At 38.7% G+C, this 26,817-nt stretch overlaps 2 protein-coding genes and 1 pseudogene across 2 annotated transcripts; 2 read left to right on the forward strand and 1 right to left on the reverse strand.

The window, feature by feature from the left end:
• Positions 1-2,977: 2,977 nt before the first annotated feature.
• On the forward strand, positions 2,978-26,385 carry LOC148999450 (UDP-Glycosyltransferase superfamily protein). Its single transcript, XM_089141137.1, has 9 exons — positions 2,978-3,205; positions 15,499-15,606; positions 20,869-20,985; positions 21,333-21,526; positions 21,640-21,745; positions 21,854-22,001; positions 22,173-22,312; positions 24,623-24,789; positions 24,863-26,385. Exons 2-9 carry the CDS (start codon positions 15,531-15,533, stop codon positions 25,154-25,156), a joined length of 1,242 nt encoding a protein of 413 aa, XP_088997263.1. The 5' UTR covers positions 2,978-3,205; positions 15,499-15,530; the 3' UTR covers positions 25,157-26,385.
• Positions 5,117-5,977, forward strand: LOC148999451 (tetraspanin-2 pseudogene; annotated as a pseudogene).
• On the reverse strand, positions 6,042-6,371 carry LOC148999452 (auxin-induced protein X15-like). Its single transcript, XM_089141130.1, has one exon. It carries the CDS (start codon positions 6,369-6,371, stop codon positions 6,042-6,044), a length of 330 nt encoding a protein of 109 aa, XP_088997256.1.
• Positions 26,386-26,817: the final 432 nt, after the last annotated feature.

Consider the following 26,817-nt stretch of genomic DNA (forward strand, 5'->3'; position numbering starts at 1 on the left):
GGAATATGATAAGAAAGTCATTTGAGATCCATTTATCTTGAGAAATACTTGTGGTAGTAGGCTTAATAGTGGTACCCATAAAGTGTTCAACAAGTCCTCTTCTAGCAATAGTCGGGACGCAGACCAGGATCAAATTTTACCGAAAGAGGAGGAAGAGTGGGGTAATGTTCGGAGCAGTGGGAGCAACAAGTACCATCGGTGGTTGCTATGTCAAAAATTTGTCTGCAGTTCTTCAGTCTTCACCTTTTCGAAACAACTTAAATGTCGCAGAATGAAATATTAGATCGCCCAACCAAATCAAAGGGAGTTATAGGATTCAAAGGGTTCATAGGATAGACAACAACATTCTCCCCCCCCCCCTCTTTTTCCTTCTTTGGTCAGTGGTAGGTAGAATGCAAATAAAACAAAATTGATGAGTAAGTTAAAAGAGGAGCTTATAAGGCTCCCCACCCCCACCCCAAAAAAAAAAAAAAAAAAAGAAAATAGTTTTTTTACATGGCACTCACTATTATTAGGGCAAAACTAGTGTCCACCCACTATTATGGCCTAAATTACATGGCACCCACTTTCAAAAATTACAAGTTACCCACAATTAAGATTTTCTGTTAAGTGGGGTGTAAAATGACCTAAATGCCCTTAAGACAATAAATGACTCAATTACCTCCTTTAATACCCTCCAAAATCCAACCGTTGAGTGAGTGGTCTCCCTTCACCCAACTTATTCCCATCCCTTGTTAGAAACAGCCCACCAGCGTTGCTAACCACACCCCTCCTTGTCGGTGATCACCACCCACCCCCATTTCTCTTGCTCTTTGATTTAAGGGTTATGATCTCTTCGGTAATGCTATAGAAGACTCCGATCTTCAATACGAGCTCCTTGATTGCAATGATTCCTTTACCTTCTTTGCTCCCATCAATTTGTTTCTGTACTATCTGGATCTGGCATCTCAGGCTTCAAAATACATTCAAACATTATGATTCCACATTTTCCCTCATCATCTTAATGTCGCCATTTTTGTATTGCCTATGTGTCCTAGATGCCTTACCTTGAGACTTTGATTCCTAATCATGCTTTCTTTATGGCTATTAACCACATCACAAATCTGATTGTTGATGGCATTTGTATCTCTGTTCCCAAACTTGAGGGAATTCTTATTTTAAGGACGCGGAATTCCGGTGTTCTTACTAGCCTTCCTCCTATAGTGCGAAATTCAATGGAGCCTGCAAGTTCACCAGCACAGACGATTCAAGATTTGTTGACACAGACACCGTCAAGTTCATCAACACTAACGATGCAAGATTTGAATTTGCTGGTAATTTCTTTGGCACATATGCAAGATGTTACAATGCCATAAATTTCACCAGTAATGAACATGCAAGCTTCAATATAGCTAGCAAGTTTTCTATCATCGATGAGCATGATTTCACATCTTCATCAGGTTCATCAATGCCGAAAATGCAAGATTTGAAGACAACAAGTTCTCCATCACCGCCGATGTATGATTTTATAATGCCACCAATCTCACCACAGCCGACAATGCAGGATTCAACAAAGCTGACAAGTCCTCCGATGCCAGTGAACATGAGTTCAAGATCCTGAAAGCCCGGGAAATACCACTGTTGATACGGAATCTTGCTTGTCCTTCCTTGTCACGAACCTACAAGATACGAGCTCGACCTTGGGGGGTCGAGGTACTTCTTCGACGAACAAGTCAGTACCAATAATCTGATCTCAATTACTCAATCGAGCATTCAAGTAATTGATCACACAAAGTATGAATACCTGCCTCATAGTGTTTACCTGAGGTGTTTATATAATGTAAGTTAGTAGAGTTATACTCGGAAAGTGACTCTAATCTGAGTTGTTTCTAGGAAAGTAACTCCATAAAGAGTTCTTTTACCTATCGGACTCTCTTCTCCAGTTGTTAGATAATAAGGGTTTACTTTCATAAGGTTTCCTCCTCATGTTGAGCGGATGTATCTTTCATCATGGTCGGTCCTACCATGGACCTCCTGGTCGAACCTTCTTAGGTAAAGAACCTGGTCGAACCGTTCATCCGTGGGCTCAAACCGGAAGGCGTAGAATGACCATTTTAGTCATTAACAACCACCATAAACATTGCATGCACAAGAAACAACACCAAAATAAAGTTAGGAAAGAAGATTCGAAGAGGCACAAGGGCGTTGTGACGGTCTTAGAGAGGGGCGCCAATAATTCTTCCTCATTATGTTTGATTTTACTTGGCTGACCATTGCAAGCTTTGTAGACTTACATGAATCTAGTGATGGATTTTGGATAAAGCTCATAACTTCTAACCCAAAAAAAAAAAAGAAGAAATAAAAAAGAAAAAAGAAAAAAGAAAAAAGAAAAGTAGAAATCTCAAACTATGCTTGTGAGAGAGAGAGCGCGAGAGAAATGGGGGTGGGCGGTGCTCAGCGGCAGTGGTGGGCTAGGAAGAAGATGGGTGAAGGGAGAATCCGTTCACCCACTTAAGGGTTGGATATGTGAGGTTGTTAAATGAGTTGTATTAAGTCACTTTATTGTACAAAGGATATTAGGTTACTTTACACTATTTTAAATTTTTAACAAAAAATCCTAACTGTGGGTAACTTGTAATTTTTGAAAGTGGGTGTTCTATAGTTTAGGCCATAATAGTGGTGGACTTTTACCCTAGGTCCAAAATATCGACCTATGTCACTGTGTAAGTGGCTGGCGACACCACTAACACGGCACACAGGCAGATATTTCAGTAGACTAAGGGTGTCAACTATGGACCGTAACCGTCAAACCGTACCGGACAGCGCCGCTAATACTGGACCGTTTAAAATATTTGGTTCGGTTCGGTTCCGGTTTAAGATATACATACCGATGGTACAGAACCGAACCGGACCGAATTGCTTGTACCGATTCCGCACCGAAAATCATGGTTAAATTGTAATTTTACACCGGGCTCCAGTTTAGTTTGCCCGAGGCTAGGCTGCGAATCTGCAATTCTCATTCACGCTTCGCCTCTTCGTCGTCTTCGAGTCTTCGGTGTCTTCACTCATCTCTCATCTCTCAATCTCTGATTCTCTCAATCTCTCATCGTCTTTGTCTCACATGACTACATGAGTCTCATCGTGCAGAGCAGAAATCATGAGCCTGAAGACTGAAGTTAAAGGAGGACTTGCTTGGGAAGCCGAAAACAAAAGTCTCATCTTCAATGTACGCTTTCTTCTTCCTTTACTATGTTTCTCCTTCTTTTCCTTCTTCGCCTTCTTGAATGATTCATGTTGCTACTGGTTTCAATTTCATTTCTTTCTTCTTTTTTTTCTCTTGGGGTTACTGACAAGATTTTCAATTGTTCAACCGATCGGTTTTCCTCACATCTTGTTTTAGTTTTTAAGTTTTCAAATTTCTAGGTTTTAGCGATCGGTTTTGGTCAATGCCAAACAATTGGGAAATTTAAGTATCACCAAGTAAATATTACGAACCATTCGATTAAACGTTATCCGGCTTTCCTTTCATCAAACTTCTAAGGAGTTGCTTTTGGCTTACAAATTCGAATTATTTCATCTGTATCTCAAAAAAAAAATCTTTTTAAGTTAGGTCAGTTGAACTCCATTTGTATTACTCATGGATTGCCTTTTGATCTTTTGTGTTGTTTTAGTTTTAGTTTTTCTTATGGTAGTAAGTAAGAGGATCCCACTGTAATTTTCTTTTATCGATCACGAGCAGCACGACCTAACCATCCGTATCTCTCTAGTGAAGACTTTTAATGCAGTAAACAACGGTCTTGGTTGGATGCCCATACCCAGAATTGTAGTGCTTTTAACTTTGGGACTCTCCAGTTGTCTAGAATCTCTACAAATTACAGTAAATAATGCAAGTTACTTGTTGATGCAACATGCTCTGTTTCAAGACCGAATACTACTCCCCTTCATGTTCAATACATTTTACAAGTTTAGATGGGTGATGGGATCATTAAATTGTAATTTGTTCTTCTGTCTTTCTTTGATAGTATGAAGAACATGGTGAAGAATTTGTGGACATGGTGAAGAATTTGTGAACATATAGTTTTTATGTTCTTCTATTCAAATTAGACAAAGCATACTGTTAATACAATTTGGCGTGGTTATCTTGATTGGTGCAACCGTGCGTGAAAGTGCGAAACCGATTGTATAACAAAACCGTACTGGACCGCGCTAGAAACCGTATTAAAACCGTTTTTTCATACCGATTTTATACCGAAACCGTACTGGACCGGTTTTGCAAATACCCAAACCGTACCGTACCGTTTAAATTCGGTACGGTACGGTTCTAGTTCTAGGTATTCAAAGTTGGTACCGTACCGAATTACCGAAACCGTACCGATTGACACCCTTACAGTCGACCTTTTGAGGGTTTTGATGATAAATCAACCCCCAGTTTCAAGGGGGTATGTGGGGTCATTTTGGCCTAAATTTTGACGTGTAGCCTAATTTGAGGTCAATAAACACATTGGAAGTGTTATTTTAACCTAAAGCATCACATAAATTAATGTTCCTGATCGACAAATACCCGACTGTATATGGATGAAACTAGAAGTCTAAGAACTTGTGTAAACCAAACTAATATAAACATGCAAATAGATCATAAGTACACAACTTGTGAAGATTGAAGAGAAATACTAAAGTCTACAATTCATTATACAAGTACATAGAGTCATCAAATCATCTCAAATCTTCAACTCTCAATTCCATGTACTGTGTTTAAGTGGATCCAACTCCCATTGGCTGTGAAAAATCCCTCTTGATCGACGGAAATAACGTAATATCCGACAATAACAAAGCAAGATGTATTCGTAAATGTCAAAGATCAGAGCAAAACATAGTGAAAAGTACAAGAAATGGGAGAGAGAGAGAGAGAGAGAGAGAGAGAGAGAGAGAGAGAGAGAGAGAGAGAGAGAGGCTATGGAGAAGTTTGTTAGAGGAGAGAGAAAATATGAAAAATCGAAATGAAATTTGGTTGAAAGTTCAACTGACATTTCATTGTATCGTCAGAAACTGGTGATACATCGTCGAGAAATTGGCGATATATTGTTGAGTTATGGCATATATCGTTTCGGGTGGGGGTTTCATGTCACCTACTAGCGGCATGGCGATATATCGCTCTGTGTCGGCGATATATATTGTGGACACATTAAACCATGCTTATACCCCAATAATAGTGCGTGATGTTAAAAAAAAGAGCAAATTGCACTGGCACTCCAAAATTGAGACTTTAAAACACTGGCACCCCACTTTATGTTTAAAAAACACAGACACCCCATTTATTAAACACACTAGTCCATTCTGTTAGTGAAACCATTAATTCACTGTTTATTCTTTTTTAATTCCAAAAATACCCTTATTCTCCTCGTCTTCGCCTTCGTCATCCCCAGACCTGACGGTTCTTACTCTGTCCCTGGCCGTAATTACAAGGAGTATAATCTCTATGGCTTCTCTTCTTGGCTTCAAGATCACGTCACCAACTTTAAAATTGGCCCAAGATCAGAACTTGTCTCTCCCAATCTAATGTCTGCTCCAAGCTCTCCCAGGACTTCATCACCCTAGATCGATTCTTCATGGCTCACATCACCCCTCTTTAGGCAATTTTTAATTTCCTCTTAAAATTCCCATTACCCACTTCTTAATCTTCCTTCTTACTTTGTCATCTAGAGTTGTTGATTTTCTTATTTTGATGATTTTACAGTCAGGATGTTGCAAGCCTCCAACGGTGTGCGGCTATGGTTATGTGAACCCAACTGTGTGGACAAACCCAACAAACCCAACTGCATATGTTGACTGCTATGTCTGGAACAATGATCAATCTCGCCTCTGCTATAGTTGCAACGCCCGCAAAGGAGGACCGTTGGGAAATCCGAGGCGGAATGGTGAAGGGCTAACATCATCGTCATCATCACAAGTGTCGCTCGATTTGGGTTTACCTAATCGGTTTTCAAGAACGCCTGCATAGAGACCTCTTCCGACGATACAAACAGGAGGACCTTCCCTGGGCAGCGCTGGGTCCGGGGTTGGGCTTAGGATTTCCTTTTCTCCCTTTTGAGATTAATACCTAAGTGGCAAGACTTCTGAAAATCTTCAAGATTCACAAAATGAGCGGAGTTACCAGAGCAATCTGAAGAGAGAAATCGAAGGATTTCTTCAAAGAGCTTCTCGTTGCATGGAATGGCGAGAGGTCCTTGGTTGTTGAAGCCATACTCTTCTTTTGCCTGCACCAGAAGTTTCCTGAACATCGGATGGTTCAGATAGGTTGTTCTCACCATGAACCTTCTACAACTCGAACCAACACACACTGCAACGTGTCCGGCAGGAACGTCGGAGTGGATATTCCGGCCACCCGATCTCATCGCAGCCAATGCCGCTTTTTGTCGCCATCGCCGCAGCATCTGCCGTAACCTCACATCGACTCTTCGCTTCTGCTTCCTCTCTGGTGGCTAAGCTACCTATGCTCTGTCTTGTCACCTGCTCTGATAAGCCTGCTTCTTAATGACAGGGAGCCGACTGCCCATGGGGCATCACTAAGCCCAAACTAGTTTCTTTTGCGAAGAGGACGAAGGAGGCGTTAGTGGAGATGGCGGCGGCGGCGTTGCTGGTGCTACCGGAGGTGAAGGTGGACAGGGTGAAGCAAAGGAGATCCAAGTGAGGAGAGAGAATAGATAGGGTAAGGGCATTTTTGGAATTAAGGAAAAATGAACAGTGGGCTAATGGTTTTACTAACAGAATGGACTAGTGTGTTTAATGAATGGGGTGTCTGTGTTTTTAAAACATAAAGTGGGGTGTCAATGTTTTAAAGCCTTCATTTTGGGGTGTCAGTGCAATTTGCTCAAAAAAAAAAAAAAAAAAAACACCGGACGCCTGGTTCAATGGGTCGGTTTGGTTCATAAAATAGCCTCTTCTTCCTTGGACGGCCTTTCTTCGACAGACGGTGGGGTTTTTCATTCTGGGAGAAGCGATGGGCTGTATCTCTTCTTCTGTCGACAGGCTTGGGAGACAGGTTTGGGCAGCGATGGTGTGGGCGACGGGCTTGGAGGAGTTGCAGGTCTAGCAGCGATATTATTTGGAGCAGTTGCAGGTCTAGCAGTTGCAGCGGCGGTCGAGGTATGTCTTCGTCAGCGAGAGAGAGAGAGATCGAAATTTTGTTCTTTTCCGTCTGTTTTCCTTTTTCTTCTCTTGTTTCTTCGCTGATCGATTTTTGGCTCTGATGCATTTTGAGAAAAATCGACTGTTGTTGAATGGCTTGAATCGATCAGTGTGATCCCAAGCCTTTAAGTTATAATGAAGTGGAAAGAATACCACTACATAAATACCCTTACCTGCCCTTACCTGGTGTCACGAAATAGAAAAAATTACATGAACTAAAAGTCCTAATATAATTGAACTCTTTATAGAACTCAACCAACATTTTCATTCTGATTAATATCTCAGTCTTTCTGTATTTGTATTTTGTCTATCAACCAATTTCGAAGTTCACTGTAGTTGCTTGACTTGCACCAGCGATTTTTCCTGTTTTTTCTTTTCTTCACTTTAATATGGAACAGAGAAAGGATTGAAAGTCTTTGTTTGTCTTCCTGCAATTAATTGATATTTTTCAGCGGTAGATTCAAAATTTTTAACTACTAACATTTTTGGTTTTCTGGCCCAGTCCGAAACCTGACCAAAGTATGCTGGATAGATTCGGTTAAAGCTATTCAATCATAAGTCCTATCTTTCCTTTTCTCTCCTGGATTTAAGTTGTTGGAGGACTCAAGCCAGGGGTTAGTAGGTTGGTAGGTGATGGCAATTACAGAGATTAAGATTCAGTGACAGCAGATAGCTGGGGATAGGACTACCTATGATGTAGCTTGAATAGAATGAGGGCCAATCTTCCAAGATATGTATGCCAGACCTCAATTTCTGGCTCAAATTAACAACTTTGGTTATGGCCTTAGGGGAGGTCTCTGGAAGGTGACTGTCCGGAATTGAGCGAAATACCTCTTGAATTCTGTAGTTAGTGTTGTGGAAATGTAGTGGGTTGATATGGGGTAGTTTTTGATTCTTTTATAGGGTATAGCGGATATCTCAAGAATTAAGGGGTACCAGAAAACTTGAGGTAAGTTTCTAGAGGTGGCCTAGGGGGACTGAAGGATAATGTATTGGGTTGACACATGTATCCTGTGTAGGGTGAATTAGTTGGTACATACTCAACAAGTTTCATCAAGTTTGAATGGTGGATTTGGGGACTTATGAAAGATCTTGAATTTGGAGGATAATAGGGTGCTAACATCACGAATAGGATCCTAATCTGATATGGGCTCGCACCTGGACTCTAACTCAAAATTAGAAACTAACTCAGAATAGAAACTAGTTGTCCTAGATGAGGATATGGGAATACTTATAGGCATTTATATCTCGACCTGTATATGGACTAGGACCTAAATCATGGGCCTCTATTAATGACTCAAATCAACTAGGAGAACTACTACTGTGCCCTCAGATTGGGCAAAATAAAAAATCTGCCACTGCCCAATCGAACTAAGCTAGAAAACTCAAAAGGAAAGGTAGTAGTGCTGCTGCGCAGCAACCCTGGGGGCTTCTCTCGGCCTTCCACTTGGTGCGAGGGGGCTTGGATCCTGCATCAACCTACTTTGACAATGAGTGAAATGATGGGTTCTTAAATATGTCAGTTTGAATGGATTTTCTTGGCCTTTTCTTATAATGGTGAGGTGATTTCCACCACTTCTTTCCTCTCTCTTTTTCTGTTTCTTACTTTGTGTTTCTTACTTTGTGCTTGTGAGAGCATTGGTTGGAATTATTACTTGGAGATTTGATTACGGAAACAAACCTTTATTGATATTGATTTATCTGTTTATGTATCCAAACTTTCTTTTGAACTTCCCACAATTTGACCTTAATTCTTGACTTAAAAGTACGGTGCATGTCTATGAAAAAGGGACAGTTTCATTAGATTCTCAAAAGATAACTGAAGTTGATTTCCAAAACAAAAACTAGTTGATCTCCTCTAGTCACTTCGCTGCGTCCTAAGTCCAAAGTTGTCATTGAATTTATTCAAGAATTTCTTGTATCCTACCAAATGCCACGATTCTCTTGTAGGTCACAAAATCTGTGCTTGATAAGGCAGTTTCATATTGACAAGATTGATTCTAACTCTTCTTTTTTCTCCCCAGTTGGGGGGGGGGTGTGTGTGTGTGGATTGATTAGTGACTCATGAATTAACCATTATGTTGCTGCTCTTGCCCAAATGAACTTAGCTATTGGTTTAAACGTTCAGTGAGTAAACTGTTTACTTTGCAACTAAATTTGTATGCTAATTACAAAAAGAAAAAGAGCATGATTCACTGACTGTACAGTAAATCCTATGGATCCGAGGAAAGTTTCGATTTCTACAAATGCTTATGTATTTATGTTGATCTATTCTATTATCTTTGGCTCACATGATGATCATAGTGCTGCTTTTATAGGGATACAATCTGAGTTCCAATGTAACTAACAGTGGCATCTAAAATTAGAGTTCTCACGTAAATCTCACCCGCACTAATATTATATCGTCGTAAATTAATCTCTGTTGTAGCTTGCTTGCAAGTGATCCGACTATTTAAATGAGGGCACCTAACCATCATCTGTGAAATGAGCCTTTTGTAGATGTACTGATGACTCATCCCTCTTACTTGATCAATACTGTTGGTATCTAGGGGTGTAAATGGATAACTGAAATCCGCTTCCGAATTCGCATCCGCATCCGTTTAGAGGTATCCGAATCCGTCCGATTACTAATAGGATGCGGATATGGTATACCCCTTTCTATCCGGTTATTATCCGTCCGATAAGATTATCCGATTAAGTTACTTATTTGGATTTGTTTTTCTTATTTTATATATTTTTTACTTGAAATATGTGAGTATTTTTCTAGATTTTTTATTAAAATAGCTACTAAAGTTGTTAAATTCTTATATTTGAAACCTAACACTTACAAATAAAGTGGTAAAGATGTTACTAAGTAGACGAAAACTTGTATTCAATCTATATTCATTGCTATTTAGAATAATTTATTCAAGAAAATAACTATCCGATTATCATCCGAATCCGGCTGAATAAGTCCGAAATCCGATAGGATATTATCCGAATCCGTCCGAATATAATAGGATGCGGATATGATATTACCACTATCAGATCTGAATCCGATCCGTTTACACCCCTATAATGGTATCCGAGTCAAATCCTTTTGCTGGTTTTAAATTTGTACAAGTTTTAAGTACTCTAGAGTCTAGAAGTGGATATGATGTTTTAGGGTTTTGTGAAGTATTCTTTGATGCATTGTTGCAACCTGTCAGTTGTGGGTTTGAAACTTGGAAACAGTCTCTCCCCTTTATATACTTCTCAAGGAGAAGAATACCATGTTTTATTTCCTTTAGCCTTGTATCAATTGAAAAGTTATATGGTCAGTTGGTAAATTTTTGAGAAATTGTGGTCATCATGGTTTACTTGGTTAAATTTTGAAGCACAGATATGTTGACATTACTTGCAGATTAAATAGGATGGACTCTATTCTGCCTGGGATATGGCCCTGCCATCTATTTAGATTTTCTCTGTCACGTTTACTCATTCTCCTCTGTAATCGAAAACATCTGATATGAGTTAAATTTCTCTTTATTAAGTTTCCTACCATCATTACCAGAACAAGAGTTATGAGTACTTGAGTTTTCATTGCGTCTAATAAAATTCTATATACATTGTTTTTTTTTTAAAATAAAACATTCTTAACTTATGAAATATTTGCTTTGCTTGCTTCCTTATAGTGTATTGTTCCATGTATTCTGCAACTGACAAGTTCCCTTGACGAAGAGAATTTAACTTGTCTTGTAGTCGCAATCTAAAAGTAGATGACAAGTACTTTTCTCTCAATTCTTCCTTCATTTCCTCCCATGTAGTAGGAGCTCTGCCACGATCTTCCAACTCATATTCACGAGTTCTCCACCATTCACGTGCAGCTCCAACTAGCTTGGTACGTGCTAGCTTCATCTTTCGTACCTCTGATAGTTCATATCAATCAAAATAGTCATCCAACACTGCCAACCAATCATAAAACACTAGAGGGTCATGCTTACTCGAGTATTCTTTGAGTTCAAGCTTAACCCTGTGAGAGTCACCAACATGCCTATTGAATGTCGGTTGTTCTCCAGCGAAATAACTTTGTAGGTGCTCCTCTAAAGTCGGTTGCACAACCAGAATCCTTTGGGGTCCTCTCCCTATAGAATGAGCTGGCTGGGATTCTTCACCAAGTGGAGGGTGAGGAGCATGAGTAGAGGCAGCAACTCTGGCCTCCATTTCTGAGAACCTCTCGTCCATTTGCTTTTGGTTCATAGTGATTTGGTTGCTCAGTTGTTGAAACATCTCCATCATTGTTGCCATAGGGTCAGTTGGATTGGATGATCTAGAAGTTTTCCTCCTTGTCATGGCTCTGATACCAAATAATGTAGTACTATATTTGATTGATCAAAACAGTAGCCAAATAGGATCTTTCACAAGGAATAATTTTAGATTTAATAGACTTCAGATAAACAAAATTCAGACGTGAAGGTAGGCTGAAAACCTGGAGTGGTAGTACAAGGATATTCTCTTAACAACATGGACTGAATAGTTCTTCAAAACAGGGGCAGAACTATGAAGAAGACATGGAAGGAACAATATAAGATAATCGAGAGAAAAATAAGAACAACAAAATACACCTAGGCTTCACATTGCAAGGTGGATCGATTAGATCGAACACCAATCTTCCTTGATCAAACACAAGGATTCTTCAAAGAGGAAATAGTTAACAAGCAATTTGATTTCAAAGTTGAGCGTTGAGTTGTGTCCTCACTCTCTTACATAAGTCTCTTTATATAGCATTCTAAAGAGACAAACATTAATTGTAACATCTAACCACTAGCTAACACCACCTACCTATTAATAACTTACTTATTACCTCACTCTTAACAAAAAAAACTCATTCGACAATGAGTTCTTTTATTTTCAAAGCACAACCTCTTATATTGACTTTTCAAGAACTAGATTTGGGCTTAGGTCTAGACCATGGAGATCAAAATATGTGGGTTAACTTTAACCTACTAAAACAGTCCTAGCCCCTAAAAGCCATGGGCTGATTTGGGTGATAGCTTTAGGCCTTCGATGGGTCTGATCCAATGGGCTTCTTCTTTCTTGAATATGTTTTCAATTCTGCATCAATGTGCCTAGGCTTATGCATTCCGCATGTCCATTAACTCTTACCAAGTTGCTAAATGTTTTTTTTTTTTTTTGGATGATTAAATAATTCATTACCAAAGAGAAAAATTACAATAGCACAAACAACAAGCAACCGATAAGCCAGACATAGCAAGAAAATGCCTCAACTAACAAGCAACCTAAGAGGCATTGAGCCAAGCAACTAGCAACAATTAAAGCAAAGAGGCCCAAGGTCAAACGAAGAGACAATGAGCCAAGCAAGAATTTAAGGGCAAAATAATAGCAAACTTGTTACATAGCACAAGAGATCCATAGCCATACTTTGCACATGGACCAACGCAACAGCATTGCATTTGCAAGGGTAGGTAGCAGCACAAGAATGAGATAAAGAACAAAGAGCTGATTAGACTCCAAAATAAATAGAGAGTTCAAAATCGATAGCTCTCATGGTTTTCCCCCAAAGCCAGAAAAGCCATCAATGGCTAAACTCTCGAATACTTGAAGCGAATCCCAGAAACAGGAAGGGAAGAGAAGGAGAAACAAAGGGAGAAAGGACTGGGAACAACACAAGAGAGAAAATGATAGAAAATGAAGAGAACAAATCAGGGTTGGAAAAAATTCGGAGAGTTCAACAATGATGGCCCTCATGGCTTCCTCCAAAGCAAGCGAGACAATCAAAGGCTGGAATCCTCGACGAACATATTAAAACCATGAAATAGGAAGGTGCGCGGGCAATAGAAGGGGAAAGAAACAACTGGATCAGAGAAGATTCGGAGAAAGCAGCTATAATGGCCCTCACGTCTTCCCCCGACGCCAGAGAAGCCATTAAAGGCAAGAACCCACGACGAAGAAACTGAAACCAGAAGTAGAAAGGGGGAGGGAAAGAGAAGGAGAGAAGAGGAAGGAGATGAGACCATAAATGGGAATGAAACAGAACTTGAGAGATCCTCAACAGTGGCCCTCAAGGCTTTCCCCCTAAGCTAGAGAGACCACGGAAGACAGAAATCATCAACATCCATAAACAGAACCCTGAACGGCCAATCTCAAATTTTCTATTTTTTTTTCCGGCTAGAGAGGAGGAGAGGAGCAGGGAGAAGATGGAAGCAAGAGAGAGAAATAGGGAGGAGAAGAGATCGAGAAGAGGAGAAGCAGAGGTAAAAGAAAGGAGAATCAGGAAAGAGAGGAGATGAGCAGCCAGGGAGAAGATGGAAGCAAAGAATCAGAGAGTGAGAAGGGAAGGAGGCGGAGAGACACAGGCGGCGGCTTGTGTCTCTCCGCCTCCAGGAGCACCCAACGCTACCGCTACAGAGAGGAGGAGGAAGGGAGAGAGATGCAGAGACGGAGGACCACCAACTTAAGCCGCAACAACCGCTACAGAACCCTAAGGCAAGACGCTTCAGCAGATCACGGCAGGACAGGCTCTCCTCAACAGAACACGATCGGAGCAGGCGGACTTTTGAAAGTTTCACAAACAGTATGCAAATAGCCGAACAGAGCTCAGGAACAGAACAGGAGAACAGGGGGAGCAGAAGAACTGGATCAGACCCGATTTGAGCTCTGGATCAGAACTCAGTGAACTTTGAGCGAGACACCAAAGGTCAACAGTCGACATAGAATCGCTGCAGAGCACCGCCTCCTCCGCCTTCAACTTGTGCTTCAGATCTGTTGCAGATGCTTCGTTGTCGCAGAACCACGCCGCAGAACCTCACTCACAATCGACACGGACGCTCGCAGAACCTGATGCAGCCGTCGTCACTCGCAGATCTGTTGTCCACTTCGTCTGGAATGTTGCATATTAGATCTAGCACCTCTGCATCTTCCTCCTCTAAATGTTGCTTGTGATACTTGTTTAGAAATAGTAATTTGATACAGTGAGGTTCTGTATTATGTTTCTAATATCATTCTGAGCTGTGGGGTTTTGGGTTATCTTGCTGGAACTATTTTGATATGGTGGTGATAGATATTTACATCTTCCTCAAGATTTTACGAATTAGGGTAAGTAAGATGCATCTCCTCATGTTTTACTTGTAATTCATGCAACCTCAAAAATTCAAAGAATTTCATGCACATCCTTAAATTGGGTTATGATGTAGAAATAGGTCCAAACAGTTAGGTGGTACCATTAAGTTCAACTTTTTCCAGAATGGCCATATTATCCTTCAACGGGTAATATGACCATTATAGCCCTTGGCCCTAATTGAATTTGCAGCCTTCATACCCCTTTATCTCTTGTACTTTGATTTCAAGCTCTTTCCTCACTACGAGGCAGCGCTGAACACAAGAGTGCTCTTTTGAATTGGAGCTACAAACCACCTCAAATACTAAATGATCTGCTTAAACTAAGGAACTCGACCATTTGTTTCAGAAACATCGGTAAACATTGGAGCTTGGAAGATAATACTTCTACGAACTATACTGAATGGCAGGTCTGAAACAGTACAGACAGTAATTTCTTACACCTTTAAACCTCAATACATTCACATGTGCTCCTCTTTTCCTTGTTCTTCAAACCTCACATGAATAAAAGATAAAGAAACCAGGAGGAGATGAAGTTCAAAACCCTTAACTTTTCCACTTCCGAAGAAGGGATAATGGGGAGATTTTGCAGAGGATGGAGTCACTGGATTTTACCAGAGGTGGAAGAAGGGTTTTTCTTCCTTCAGTTTTTTAATTTACTTCTGCTACCTATTTAGGTTGGTTTGTATTGCAGGGTGGAAGTGTTTTTTCATTCAAAAAGCTAACATACCATTATACAGTAGAGGTAAATGGGTCATTTGCCCTGCAAAACTAGCAGCCCATTAGCCGTGTTAGTTTTTTGCACCTATTTATAAATAATGATGGTGTTAGTTCTTTAGACCTATTTGTGCTTCAGGCTAAACGTTATCTTTTAGATTGAAAATTATATATTGTTATTATAATGCTTTTCATTTAAAAAGTAGCGCACAACCATTTTTTGTTTCTTCATCAAAGTTGCTTCTTGGAGTAGAAATAGGTATAACTTTCTAATTTTGTTTAGAATAACACCGTTACACCAGAAATGGCTTCTCAGTGGGTTATCAAATACACCCTAATTTTATTGAACAGGTTAAACACGCACTATAATGTTGCCTGCTCCATCTTCTTCGTTCCAAAATTTTGAGGTGGTATTGACATTTTAGTGTTCTATATCTGTTAACTCTTGTATGTATTCATGTCATTTCTTCTCTTCTTGTTATATTCGAATTTACTAAACATGCTTTGTGCTATTCAACGAAGAGTGCAAAGGAAGAAGGGGTAGTACCAAAATAATGGAGATGAAGAAAGGGAAGGGAGTCAAAAGCTCAAAGCTGAACATTGCTGTCATTCATCCTGATCTTGGAATAGGTTCTTGTCTCTCTGTTCCACTTGTTTTCTTATTATTTCTCTCTAGATTGCCTTGAATTAGTGGTTGGGATGAACTTTTTGTTTGGTAAGTTGTATTTGTCAAAATCTATCAATGCTTGGTTCAAACTTCTATGATTGGTTTAACTTGCAAGGAGAGGAGAGTTTATTGTAAGACCAAGATTTTGTCTGCTTTCATCATGAATAAGATAAATTGTACTGAATACCAGAGTTCAGCACAATGATATCCGTTACGTTATAACCGATAAAACATTTTTTTTTAATGAATTCACGAGTACAAATAATGTGCTTGAGAGAGAGATGCACTTTGGCTGTCTAAAATCTACTGGAGGTGTTGGGATTTTCCCCCAAACTGGCACTGGATTTGGTGTAGGAAAGTGTGTGGATTACCCCAAAACCAGCACCATAGTTGTCATAGATTATGGTTATTTGAATTTTTTGTCATAGATTATGGTTATTTGAATTTTTACTTAGGCTTTTGTTTTGAATTGTATTCCTAATTGGAATTCTACAGTGAATCCTAGTTCGAGTCCTTGATGTAAGCAGGAATCCTCCCCCTAGCTGAACCCATCGATTAGGCAGTAGCCCTAAACCCAAGTGGTGCAGGGCTGGCCGAACCCTACTGGGGGCATAATGGTCCTTTTTTGCACTTTGATAATTTTTTAGTCCTGTAATTTTTGTGAGTCCAAATCTGATTTTATTTCCTTGATTGAGTTAGTAATGTGAGTCCTAGAAAGAGTAGTAATCTCAATTGGAATCTATTTTAAATTAAGATTCTTTTTGGATAATTAGCTTTTATTTTGGAAATTGTTTTCTTTTATTTTTGGTTGTTAAATTGAGTTGTAAAGGGGATCCTAGTTTATAAGGGATTCCCTAGTTAAGTCAATTTATGAGTTAGTAATGAGAGTATATTAAGAGTGCAAGTCCTAATTGGAATCTATATAAATTAAGATTCCTTTTGGATAATTAGCTTTTATTTTTGAAGTTGTTTTCTTTTATTTGTGGTTGTTATTTAATTGAGTTGTAGAAGTGATCCTAGTCTAGAAAGGATCCCTAGTTTAGTTAATTTATGTTTCCAGGTTAGATTAAGTTTTTCCGTCCTAGTGTAAGGCTATAAATAGCCCACTGTACTCCATTGTAAAACAAGTTGAGTTGAATACAAAAAAAATTTGAATCTTGAGGGAAATCAGGTTGTGAATTTCATGGGAGAGCCACGGTGGTTTTAGAAGGTCTTCATCAATTCAAGCAAGCTTCTTCCAATCTTCAGCATCAATTCAACAACCTTGCAGCAGATTCAAGTAAGTATAGCAGCCCAGCCCCTTTCCTCTTCCTTTCTCACCCACAATCCTCCCCGGCCCTCCTCCACCCGTGTGGCAACCCTAGGATTCACCCCCACCCATGGTTATCAAAGCGTCCGCCTAGGCGGCAAAGCGGTTTTTGAACCGCTTAAATTGTTGCCGCTTAACTAACGGGCTAATTTCTTGCTGCTTTTTTGCTTAGGCACTACCACTTTGCCGCCTTTTGCGCGATATTGCTGCCTAGATGCTAAAGTAACCGGTTTTTTTTTTTTTTCATTTTGTAATTTGTGCATATTTTTATTATTTTTTTAATCATAATTTATTCTACAATGCTGTATATAAATTTAAATATGTGAGCCATTTCGAATCGAGGCCCAAAGTGCATGTCGGCAACAGAATGTGAAGCATGAGCCATATTCAATATTGATAATCAATGAATCATTAAATAAACAATGACTTGGAAATTGGAATAATGAGATCATTAATTTATCATGTCGGCACTATTTGTTTAAAAAAAGGGAAAAATTGATACATCAATTCTGATTACTGATCTATGCACAAGAGTACAAGACACTTATTTGGTGTCACACTATCATAGAGGTAAGTAAGAATGTAAAATTACTATTTTCATTTTTCACATTGATTACTGACATAGTACATACTACATAATTATTGTTATGAATCTTATGATGCTTGATGAGATTAAGTTATGTTTTTAATATTTTTTTGGATAATTTTTCATAATTATGATTCTTGAATGTTTTTTTATTTTTATTTTTATGAATGTGATTGTTGAATGTTTGTTTAGTACTTTAGTTTATTATAAAAAGTATTTGTACTAAAAAGTAGTTATATTAAAAATATTGACTTAACCGCTTTTGTCGCTTTATTGCCGCCTAAACGCCAGGACGGAGCCCCAATCGCTTTAGTCGCTTTGCCGCTTTAATAACCTTGCCCCCACCCTCCCCCATACCTTGCGGCACCCGTCCTCTCCTCTTTCTCCCATGTGGCCCCTCTTTTCCCCTTTTGTTTCTTACAGCAGGTCTGAAATTCAGAAAAGTAAGAAGAGAGAAAGAAAGAAATAAAAATGAAAAGAGGAATAAAGGAAAAAGAAAGAAAAGAAGAAAAAAGAGAAAGAAAAGAAAGAAAAAGAGAGAGATCAAGGGGCCCAAGAACCTTTCCAACAATCATTCCTACACCTAAGAACCAACCATAACAACCCAAAACCATCCGAAACCTTACCGCATCTTTCTTTTGTGCCCTAGGGTGATTCTAGGTTTCTCAAAACCATCCTTAGGATTTGTTAAAACCTAACCATCTCAAAAACAACCCATATCAAACTAGCCAAATCCTAACTTGTCTCTAGGATCTTCCGAAGACCCTAACTCATCCCATATCTTCTCATCAAAACCTTAAACCCATCCCACATTTGTTTGTTAAATGCTAAATTCATTACCATCTCAATTCCCCATTTAGATTTTTGTTAATCCCGATCTTTTCCCTAAACCCTAATTTGCCAAAACTTACTCACATCCCCTCTAAGTTTTTTGAAATCTCCCATTCCCAGGTTTGATAATTACTTTCTGGTTTGAGCTAACCCTAATTCTAGGGAAACAATCACAAAACCCCTAATGCTGGAATCGTGGTCATCGGTCCTATTTCTACTTTGGAGTTCTAGCTTCCCATTCAGAATCCTAGTTGATGTAGGTTCATCACCAAATTGGGCTTCTTTCCTTGGGCAAGTCCAAGATTGGATCATATATGTATTTGGCTTTTGATTCCATGGGTTTCTTTTGCAATTGACTAATTTAATGGCCTAAAAAGATGGGTAGAAAGTAGGTAAACGAAATTTATTTCATTAATTTAGTTGAAGTCTTTTTGACTTTATTTCCTTTATTATTTCACTTTTCCAGTCAATTTACTTTACGTTATAGGTTAAGGGATTGAGTTTGGCCTGTCCTTTCTAGTGTTGGAGTCTATTTTTGAGTCTTTTATATAAGGTTGTAATAGCGCGGAGTATTGGAATGAATTGATGAATTGAAATTTGAGTTTTGTTAATTGCTACCAGTAAGGTATAATGACATAGCATGGTTGTGTGACCGTTTTCCACCTTCGCGCTCTCGCTCTCTCTCTTTTTCTCTGTTGTATGAGTTCTTCTCTTTTTTTCTTTTCTTCCTCCTAAGATATCTTCTGTTATTCAGCTGCTGTTCAAGAACATCTTCAACAACAGTAATTTGAATTTTTTCTATAGAGAAAACTCAGAATTGGAAAGAGAAGAGAGAAGAGAGATAACGAGAGGAAGAGCCCACGATATTGCTGTGGAGCTTCACAGAAACTAGTGAAGTCTCCAATGCCTTCAAACTTTATTTACAGGAGTCTGTTACAGGTCTAATCAGACTAGGGACATAAAATAAACAGATTACAAATCAAAGAAGGATTCCAAATCCTATTTGCAGTCAACAACCACCCACCAATCCATCGAATCCTTGAGGGATTCTCTATCTCCAAAATACCCTCTAATGCTCCTCAAGGTGGAGCATATATTTTGTTCATGCCCAACTTATTACAAATGTAATCAACCGTTGCACTCCCTAATGCCTTGGTCAATAGATGTGCTAATTGCTCCGCTGTAAGAACTTCGCTGGAAGATGTCGGATTGTATCTTTTATTGAACAAAATGACAGTCAACTTCAATATGCTTTACACTGTCATGGAACACAAGGTTTGATGAGTAACACAGTAGCTAGCTGCTTGGTTATCACACAATATTAACATAGGAGAATCATCAGCAAAACCAAGCTCTTTTAAGTATTTTGAATCCGCATTAGTTCACAAGGAACCTATGCCATTGCTTGACCAAGCAACCACAGTTTGCTTCTTGCTTTTCCATGGCACTAGATTTCCCTGCAATGTAACACTGTGGTAGAGCTTCTATCAGCTGGTGAATCTGCCTAATTGGCATCTGAGAATCCATCCACCCGCCTATGACCATGAGTACAGAGTAACCTATGTCAAGGACCACTTTTGAGTTACCTCAAAATCCTCATAATGGCATCCTGGTGGGCTATCCTAGGAGCAGACATTAACTAGCTTATAATACTGACAAGAAAGGCAATGTCAGGCGATGCAGGCCTCGTTACCTCAAATATATTAATTTGCTGACCAACCTTTGGTATGTTTCAGGGTCTTCAGAATTTCTCCATCATCTGGCATAAGTTTCTAGTTTGGGTCCATGGGAGTGTAGAGGTTCAGATCCAAGCATTCTTGTACCAGAAAATATATCAATAACATACTTCTTTATGATAGGAAAATACCCTGATTGGATTGTGCTACCCCAATCCCCAAAAGATACTTGCATCATACCAAACCTTTGGTCTGAATTTTTATTGTAGGTGAATCTTCAGCTTATCTCTACCTGCTGAGTCATCTCTTGTAATAGCAACATCATCAACATAGACAACAAGAAATAGCTCACTGGAATGATGAAAGAGCACTGAGTGATTGTACTCACTCCTAGTCAGTGCAAAATTGGTTACTTCAGAAGTGAAATGACCAAACCATGCTTTTGGTGATTGTAACCTTAAAAAACTCGCTCTCCTGTCTTCTTTGTCCCCATTCTTTGTTGTGTATCATTTCCTTAATAATTTTTTTTCTAGGGTGATTGTTTGCTGAAGTTAGTACAACACTATTGCCATTAATTTGGGGGTGATAGTACTAGTTTTTTTTCGAATTTATTTTCTAAAAATATAAAGGAAACTTGAAGTCTTTTATCTGCTATGCATGGGGTACTTCCTTACTATCCTATTCCATGGCTATTTCTATTATTTTCTATTTGAGTGCTTTTGTTGCATTTTCTTTTAATTCATAATAAGATGTTCCTCTTTGCTATTTTTATTATAAGTGACTGGATTGGATTTGGTCCTAACATGTACCAAGTTGATGTCAGGTGGAGCTGAAAGGTTAATTGTTGATGCAGCTGTTGAACTTGTATCCCATGGGCACAATGTTCATATTTTTACAGCTCATCATGACAAAAATCGATGTTTTGAGGAGACTCTCACCGGTGAGGATATATTTTGGCCATGAGTACTAAATTACCTTGTGAACTTTCAAAATTGTAATATAAATTACAGGCGCACATGAGAGACATCTTTTAATTAAAGTGTATTTTCAGCCTGTCAGAGGCAAGTAAATGTAATCATACATTTTTGAAGCAGGACATTTAAGTGGTGATTATCATTTAGATGCCTTGCCCTAGGTTACTAATGTTCTTTTCTGAGGATCTATTGTCCCTTCTGTGAAATAAATTTTCAAAAAACAGAAAGTTAATATATATTCAATGCTTTTTATTGTAATGACCAAGGTCAAATTAGTGTTACTAAATTGCATTGTAATCTATGGGTTGAACAGGTGGCTTTCCGGTTACAGTATATGGTTCTTTCCTTCCTCGCCACATTTTCTATCGGTTTCATGCCATATGTGCATATTTGCGGTGTATCTTTGTCACTATCTGCATGCTACTCTTTTGGCCCCCTTTTGATGTCATATTGGCAGACCAGGTCTCCATTGTTATTCCCTTGTTGAGAATTAAGAAGTCCATGAAGGTAATTCATCTATTTTAGTTATTCTTATATATATATTTTCTTTATTTCCAAATTTAATATTTTGGGTATGTGTATAACAATAATGCTGTTATGTGTGGGCCATTTTCTACCAGGTTGTATTCTATTGCCATTTTCCTGATCTATTGCTGGCACAGCACACAACCACTCTTAGGAAGATATATCGGAAGCCAATTGATATGGTTGAAGAATCAACTACTGGTGCTCATTCATCTCTCTTTTTCCTTTCATTACTAGGATATACCTTCCAATACTGTACTGTATATATTAAATGCTTCCTAGGGTTCCTAATCTGGCTTCTTTCAACAGGGATGGCAGATCTGATTCTTGTTAACAGCCGATTTACTGCCTCCACCTTTGCTAATACTTTTAAGAGGCTTGATGCCCGAGGGTTTCGACCAGCTGTTCTTTATCCAGCAGTCAATGTGGAGCAGTTTGATGAACCCAGTGCTTATAAGTAACCTTTTAAACTCATTCATCCCTCATAGCTTGTGGGTCTATGGCAGACACATGCAATGGAAAAATATAATGATAGTTCGTCTTCTCTGCTTTAGCTTTGTGTGAAGTGCAATTTTCTTATTTATTTATTTTGGTTCAAATTTCATATTCTTTGCTTCTTTTCATCCAGCTTGAACTTCCTCTCTATCAATCGTTTCGAAAGGAAAAAGAACATTGGTTTAGCAATTTCAGCATTTGCAATGCTTCATGCTTATGAAAGAGATGTTCTTCAAGGTCATAACTTGGTCAACGTTACCCTGACTATTGCAGGTATGAAGATTCATAGGTAATATTTGAAGTTTCCCAAAATTTCTTGGATTCTCTTCATATGGACATGTATTTGTCTATCAAATTTTCAATTTGATGTTATTTTAGTGAAATATAAATGGTTTCTAGGCAGTGGATGAGCCTTGGTGCAGTGGTTAAGTGCAGTATGGCAACCTGTTGGTTGTGGGTTCAGAAGTTGGAAACAACCACTCTTGTGAAGTAAGGAGTTAGTCTAGGCACAATTGCCTTTACCGTGACACGCTGCATATTAGAGATGCTTGACATCCCACTCCCCCAACCCAAGAAAAAAGAACATTCCAGAAAGAAGAAACTAAAGGGTTTATATAAGTTGATATAAGTTGGTTCTTTCAAGTAAGATGACTGTTTATAAGCACATAGGTATCACATCAGTTTATGTTTCGCTGTGGGGGATACCTAGATTTGACCTCCTTGAATCCTTTTCTCTTCAAATATCTGTGCAGTTGGTTTTACTTTTACTTTTTTTTCCGTGAAATCTGGGGAAGTGCTTGGGATGTCTTACGCATCCATTATGAAATCCAATACATTCTTTATGTTGAATATAATGTCTTTTCTTTCTTCCCTTTCATTTATTTTTGGTAAAAATATTCCTTCTATTTGAGTATCTGAAATGTGTGGGACTCTGGATGATGACTCTTGACTGTTTTAGTAACATCGTATCTTTTACGGCTGTCGACATTGTTGTTGATCTGTATTCTTTTCCCTGTGAATTACTTGAAATTCAGATCCAATTCGCTCTTAAAATGTAATATTGGGACATCGTATTCTTGGTGTCTTTTTTGTACAAATCTGAAGTAGAATACATCAGGAAGCTGTTAAATATGCCATGGGGTCTGGGGCAACATTTATTTATGTGATCCAGTCAATAGCAGTGACTCAGCCGTAGCCCAACCAAATGGGGTCAGCTACATGAATCCTAGCCTTCCAGTCAGCTCTACTTGTGGTCATGCTGGATACAAAGCCTAAGTGATGCATTTAATTTCTCACAACTTATCTTAAGGTTATTTTAGGTCTGCCCCTGGCTCTGTTAATTCCTTCAATCTGGATGAGATCACTCCATAGCAGCTTTTAAAGGTCTTTGTTTGGACAAAGCCATGCCGCCTCAAATGACCTTCTTGTGGCTTAACTATGTGTAGGTGCTACTCCCATAGCTGCTCTAATATGGTAATTTCTTACTTCATCTTTCCTCGTTTTGTCACTCATCCATCATAGCATCCTTGTTGCTGCTATACGGAGTTTATTTATGTGAAATGCTTCTTAATTGCCCAAGACTCAGCACCCTACATCATAGCTAGTCATACAATCAGTATAAAATTCCCCTTTCCAAAAGATTACGTCAATCGCAAAAAACTCTGATGCGGCTCTCCACTTTGTCCATCCTATTTTTTATTTATAATTGATCCAAGATACCTTATAGTGCATTTGGTTTCTGAATTCCATCGATGCTTGCATTGGTTCTGGTTTCAAATCCACGGAATCTAAATCCATAGAATCATAGTTCATTGAAGTTAACTGTTTGGATACCTTGCTCCTGTGAACTTGTTCATCTTGGAAATTAGCATAATTATCTAAGTCAAAATTTTCTTCACTCATGGTCAATTTGAAGGAATCCATGGAAATAACTTCAAACCATGAAATCCAAATAATCCCAGTATTAGGCAAAGTTCATTACTCCACAAAGGTCTTGATTCTGGTGAATCATTTAACAAAAGTAACCAAACGGTTACTAAAACTCAGATTCATGATTTAACATATACAAAAGTAATCAATCGGTTGCTAAAACTCAGATTCATGATTCAACAGATTTGAAATCCAGAATCACATAACTAGATACGCTATTAATGAATTGCTTTGCAGGATCTCTTTCTGAGTAAATTTCACCACCTCATTATTCATCCTTGCGTAACGGAAGTTTGCATTCTGGATATAACCTATTTGATGCTAGATATAATTTAGTTGAGGAATCTGAGCCCCACCCAATAGATGTAGTATTAGTTCCTCTATAACATACCTCATTGCTGAAGTGACTGCTGCCCTAAGGGGGAAAAGTTTTCTGGATGAACTAATGAGTGGTTGGGAGTCCAGGCTACAGATTGGTTTCATTTGATGACCAAGTGCCTTTATTACAGGAATATCCAGTTTTAATGTACAATTTAAGTTAATCCTTTAATTCACCTAGATCTTATTAATCCCATTATGAATCAAATTATGAAAATATAGCTTGTGATGGTGTTGTATGTGAAATGGAAGATGGATTTCTTGTCTATGTTTCAGGTGGTTTTGATAAACGCCTCAAGGAGAACGTTGAGTACTTGGAAGAACTCAAAATCTTAGCAGAAAGGGAAGGAGTCTCTGACAGGGTTAGCTTCATCACATCCTGCTCGACAGCAGAAAGGAATTCTCTACTTTCTCAGTGCCTATGTGTCCTTTACACTCCAAAGGTGAAAACCCTTACGTGATCAGATTCTAGAGAATAATGGTAAATAGTAAACCAGTTGTGTTTAATTTTTGTAGGATGAACACTTTGGCATTGTTCCTTTGGAGGCAATGGCAGCCCAAAAACCTGTTATTGCCTGCAATAGTGGGGGTCCTGTAGAGACTATTAAGGATGGCATCACAGGGTTCCTTTGTGATCCAACCCCACAAAAGTTCTCAGAGGCTATGGCAAAGTTCATTGGTGATCCCAAGATGGCAGAGAAGATGGGCACAGAAGCTCGACAACATGTCAGTGAGTCATTCTCTACCAAGATTTTTGGCGTACGGTTGGATCAATTTATTATTGATGTTGCCCATGGTAAGAGCAGATAGGGGCTAAACTAATTGCATTGATGGGTGAAGATAGGAGAATCGCTCCATCTTCAGGCAATCGGTGTGCAGTCTGTGTTCAAAGTCCTGTTTCATTACCCTTACAAGTTGCATTCTCAGTTAAAAGAACTATTTTTAGGGTCGTAGAAGAGTTTTTCTATTTCCCCTGGTGGAGGGAGAGGCTTATTTATTTTGTTGTTGATGAGAACGTGAGAGCATGAGTAAATAATCCAGCCATGAATGGTGATTCCAGTATCTTTAACGCTTGTGTATGACAAACTACAATCCATCTGCACAGCTTCTGCATAAGGAGATTTTAAGAGAATGCGCAGCTTGATTCAGTTGCTTCTCCATACCAAGCACAATGAGGGTCAACACAATGATGGGTCAAGCACAATGATGCTTGTGCCCTATAGCCCAATTGTTCCTACAGTTACTCTTTCTTATACGTAAGCAATGATGGGGAAGGAAGAAAAGAAAAAGTTTTTCTCTTCAGATATTCACAAGTTGAAAAAAATGAGATTGGCATCCTTGGAACGTGTAGTGTACTATTATGAAAATTAATTCAATCGTGCATCATTGTAATTTTATTTACTATTTGGAGTTTATATGTACTTATGTAGGCAACTTCAGTTGGAATCCTATACCCGTTGTAGTAGTATGCTCCCTTCACCAGGGTACGAGATCTTGAGCAGATTTTGAGTGATATCTTGCTCAAAATCTCGCTATTTGAGATAGTGATTCGAGATTTCATTTGTTGTAAAGAGTGATGTGAAGATTTCTTACTTTTTTTAAAGAAAATTATAGGAATACTTTGTTCTCTTTGACAGCCTATAAACAGTCTTAACGAACCATGATAAATTCGTTACATTATATGTGTAGTTTGTTTAGCTCGCACTTTACACTTGGGTGTATTTCTTTTGGGAGTTTCGCTGTTTAACTAGGATGAATTTGCGGGGAGTGAGGTTAAGGTTCATAAATATGTTTGTTAATCCATGGATCCAATGTGGGAGGATCCAGGATTTTTATTGGAACTCTAAATGGAAAATTAGAGATATTAATTTGATTAATCCAAGTGGAAGGATCTTGTGTGTTTTTCCTTCGTTTTTTTTTTTTTTAATTTATCTAAATGATCATTGTCATTTAGAGAATGGTAGGATTGTATAATTTGCATGAATTTGTTAATCCATGAAAATAGTACTCTTTAAGGATTTTTCTTGGATTTTTTCATGCACTTTGATGTATGGGATGATGAGATTCAAAATCTAGTTGATGAGATCCAAAATCTAGTAATGAGTGGATCTTTTTTGGATTCGTTTTAGAGTGGACGGAAGTTTTTTCCGTCTAGATGGAGTGCCATCTCATACTAGAGGGACGATTGTCTTGTCATAGAAACGAGACCAAAATTTTCGTCTGGCAAGACGGACGTCCGTCTGGGTAGACGGATTCCCAGACAATGATTTGTTTGTAAATACGTATAGTGCAGAAGGTGATCATTTGTTTGGACACTGGAGCCGGACACTTTTAGTGATGTCTAGGCATTAAAAGCCTAATGAGCTAAGAGGGAGCTATAGGGTGGAAGCATTCTATGTGAACCACCTCATAGCACGAGCAGGATTTTATGTTTTGCTTTTTTTAAGCTGTAAAACAAATTTATTTGGGTC

The sequence above is a fragment of the Hakea prostrata genome, unplaced genomic scaffold (assembly GCF_041222555.1).
Source record: "Hakea prostrata isolate BN-2017 unplaced genomic scaffold, UWA_Hpros_2 contig_4, whole genome shotgun sequence".
Lineage (NCBI taxonomy): Eukaryota > Viridiplantae > Streptophyta > Magnoliopsida > Proteales > Proteaceae > Hakea > Hakea prostrata.

Coding starts and splice junctions, on each gene's coding strand:
- LOC148999452 (XM_089141130.1), bottom strand. CDS start 6,371: ATGAGATCGGGTGGCCGGAATATCCACTCCGACGTTCCTGCCGGACAC.
- LOC148999450 (XM_089141137.1), top strand. CDS start 15,531: ATGGAGATGAAGAAAGGGAAGGGAGTCAAAAGCTCAAAGCTGAACATT. Junction 20,986..21,332: donor TTTTGAGGAGACTCTCACCG/GTGAGGATATAT, acceptor TGGGTTGAACAG/GTGGCTTTCCGGTTACAGTA. Junction 22,313..24,622: donor CGTTACCCTGACTATTGCAG/GTATGAAGATTC, acceptor TCTATGTTTCAG/GTGGTTTTGATAAACGCCTC.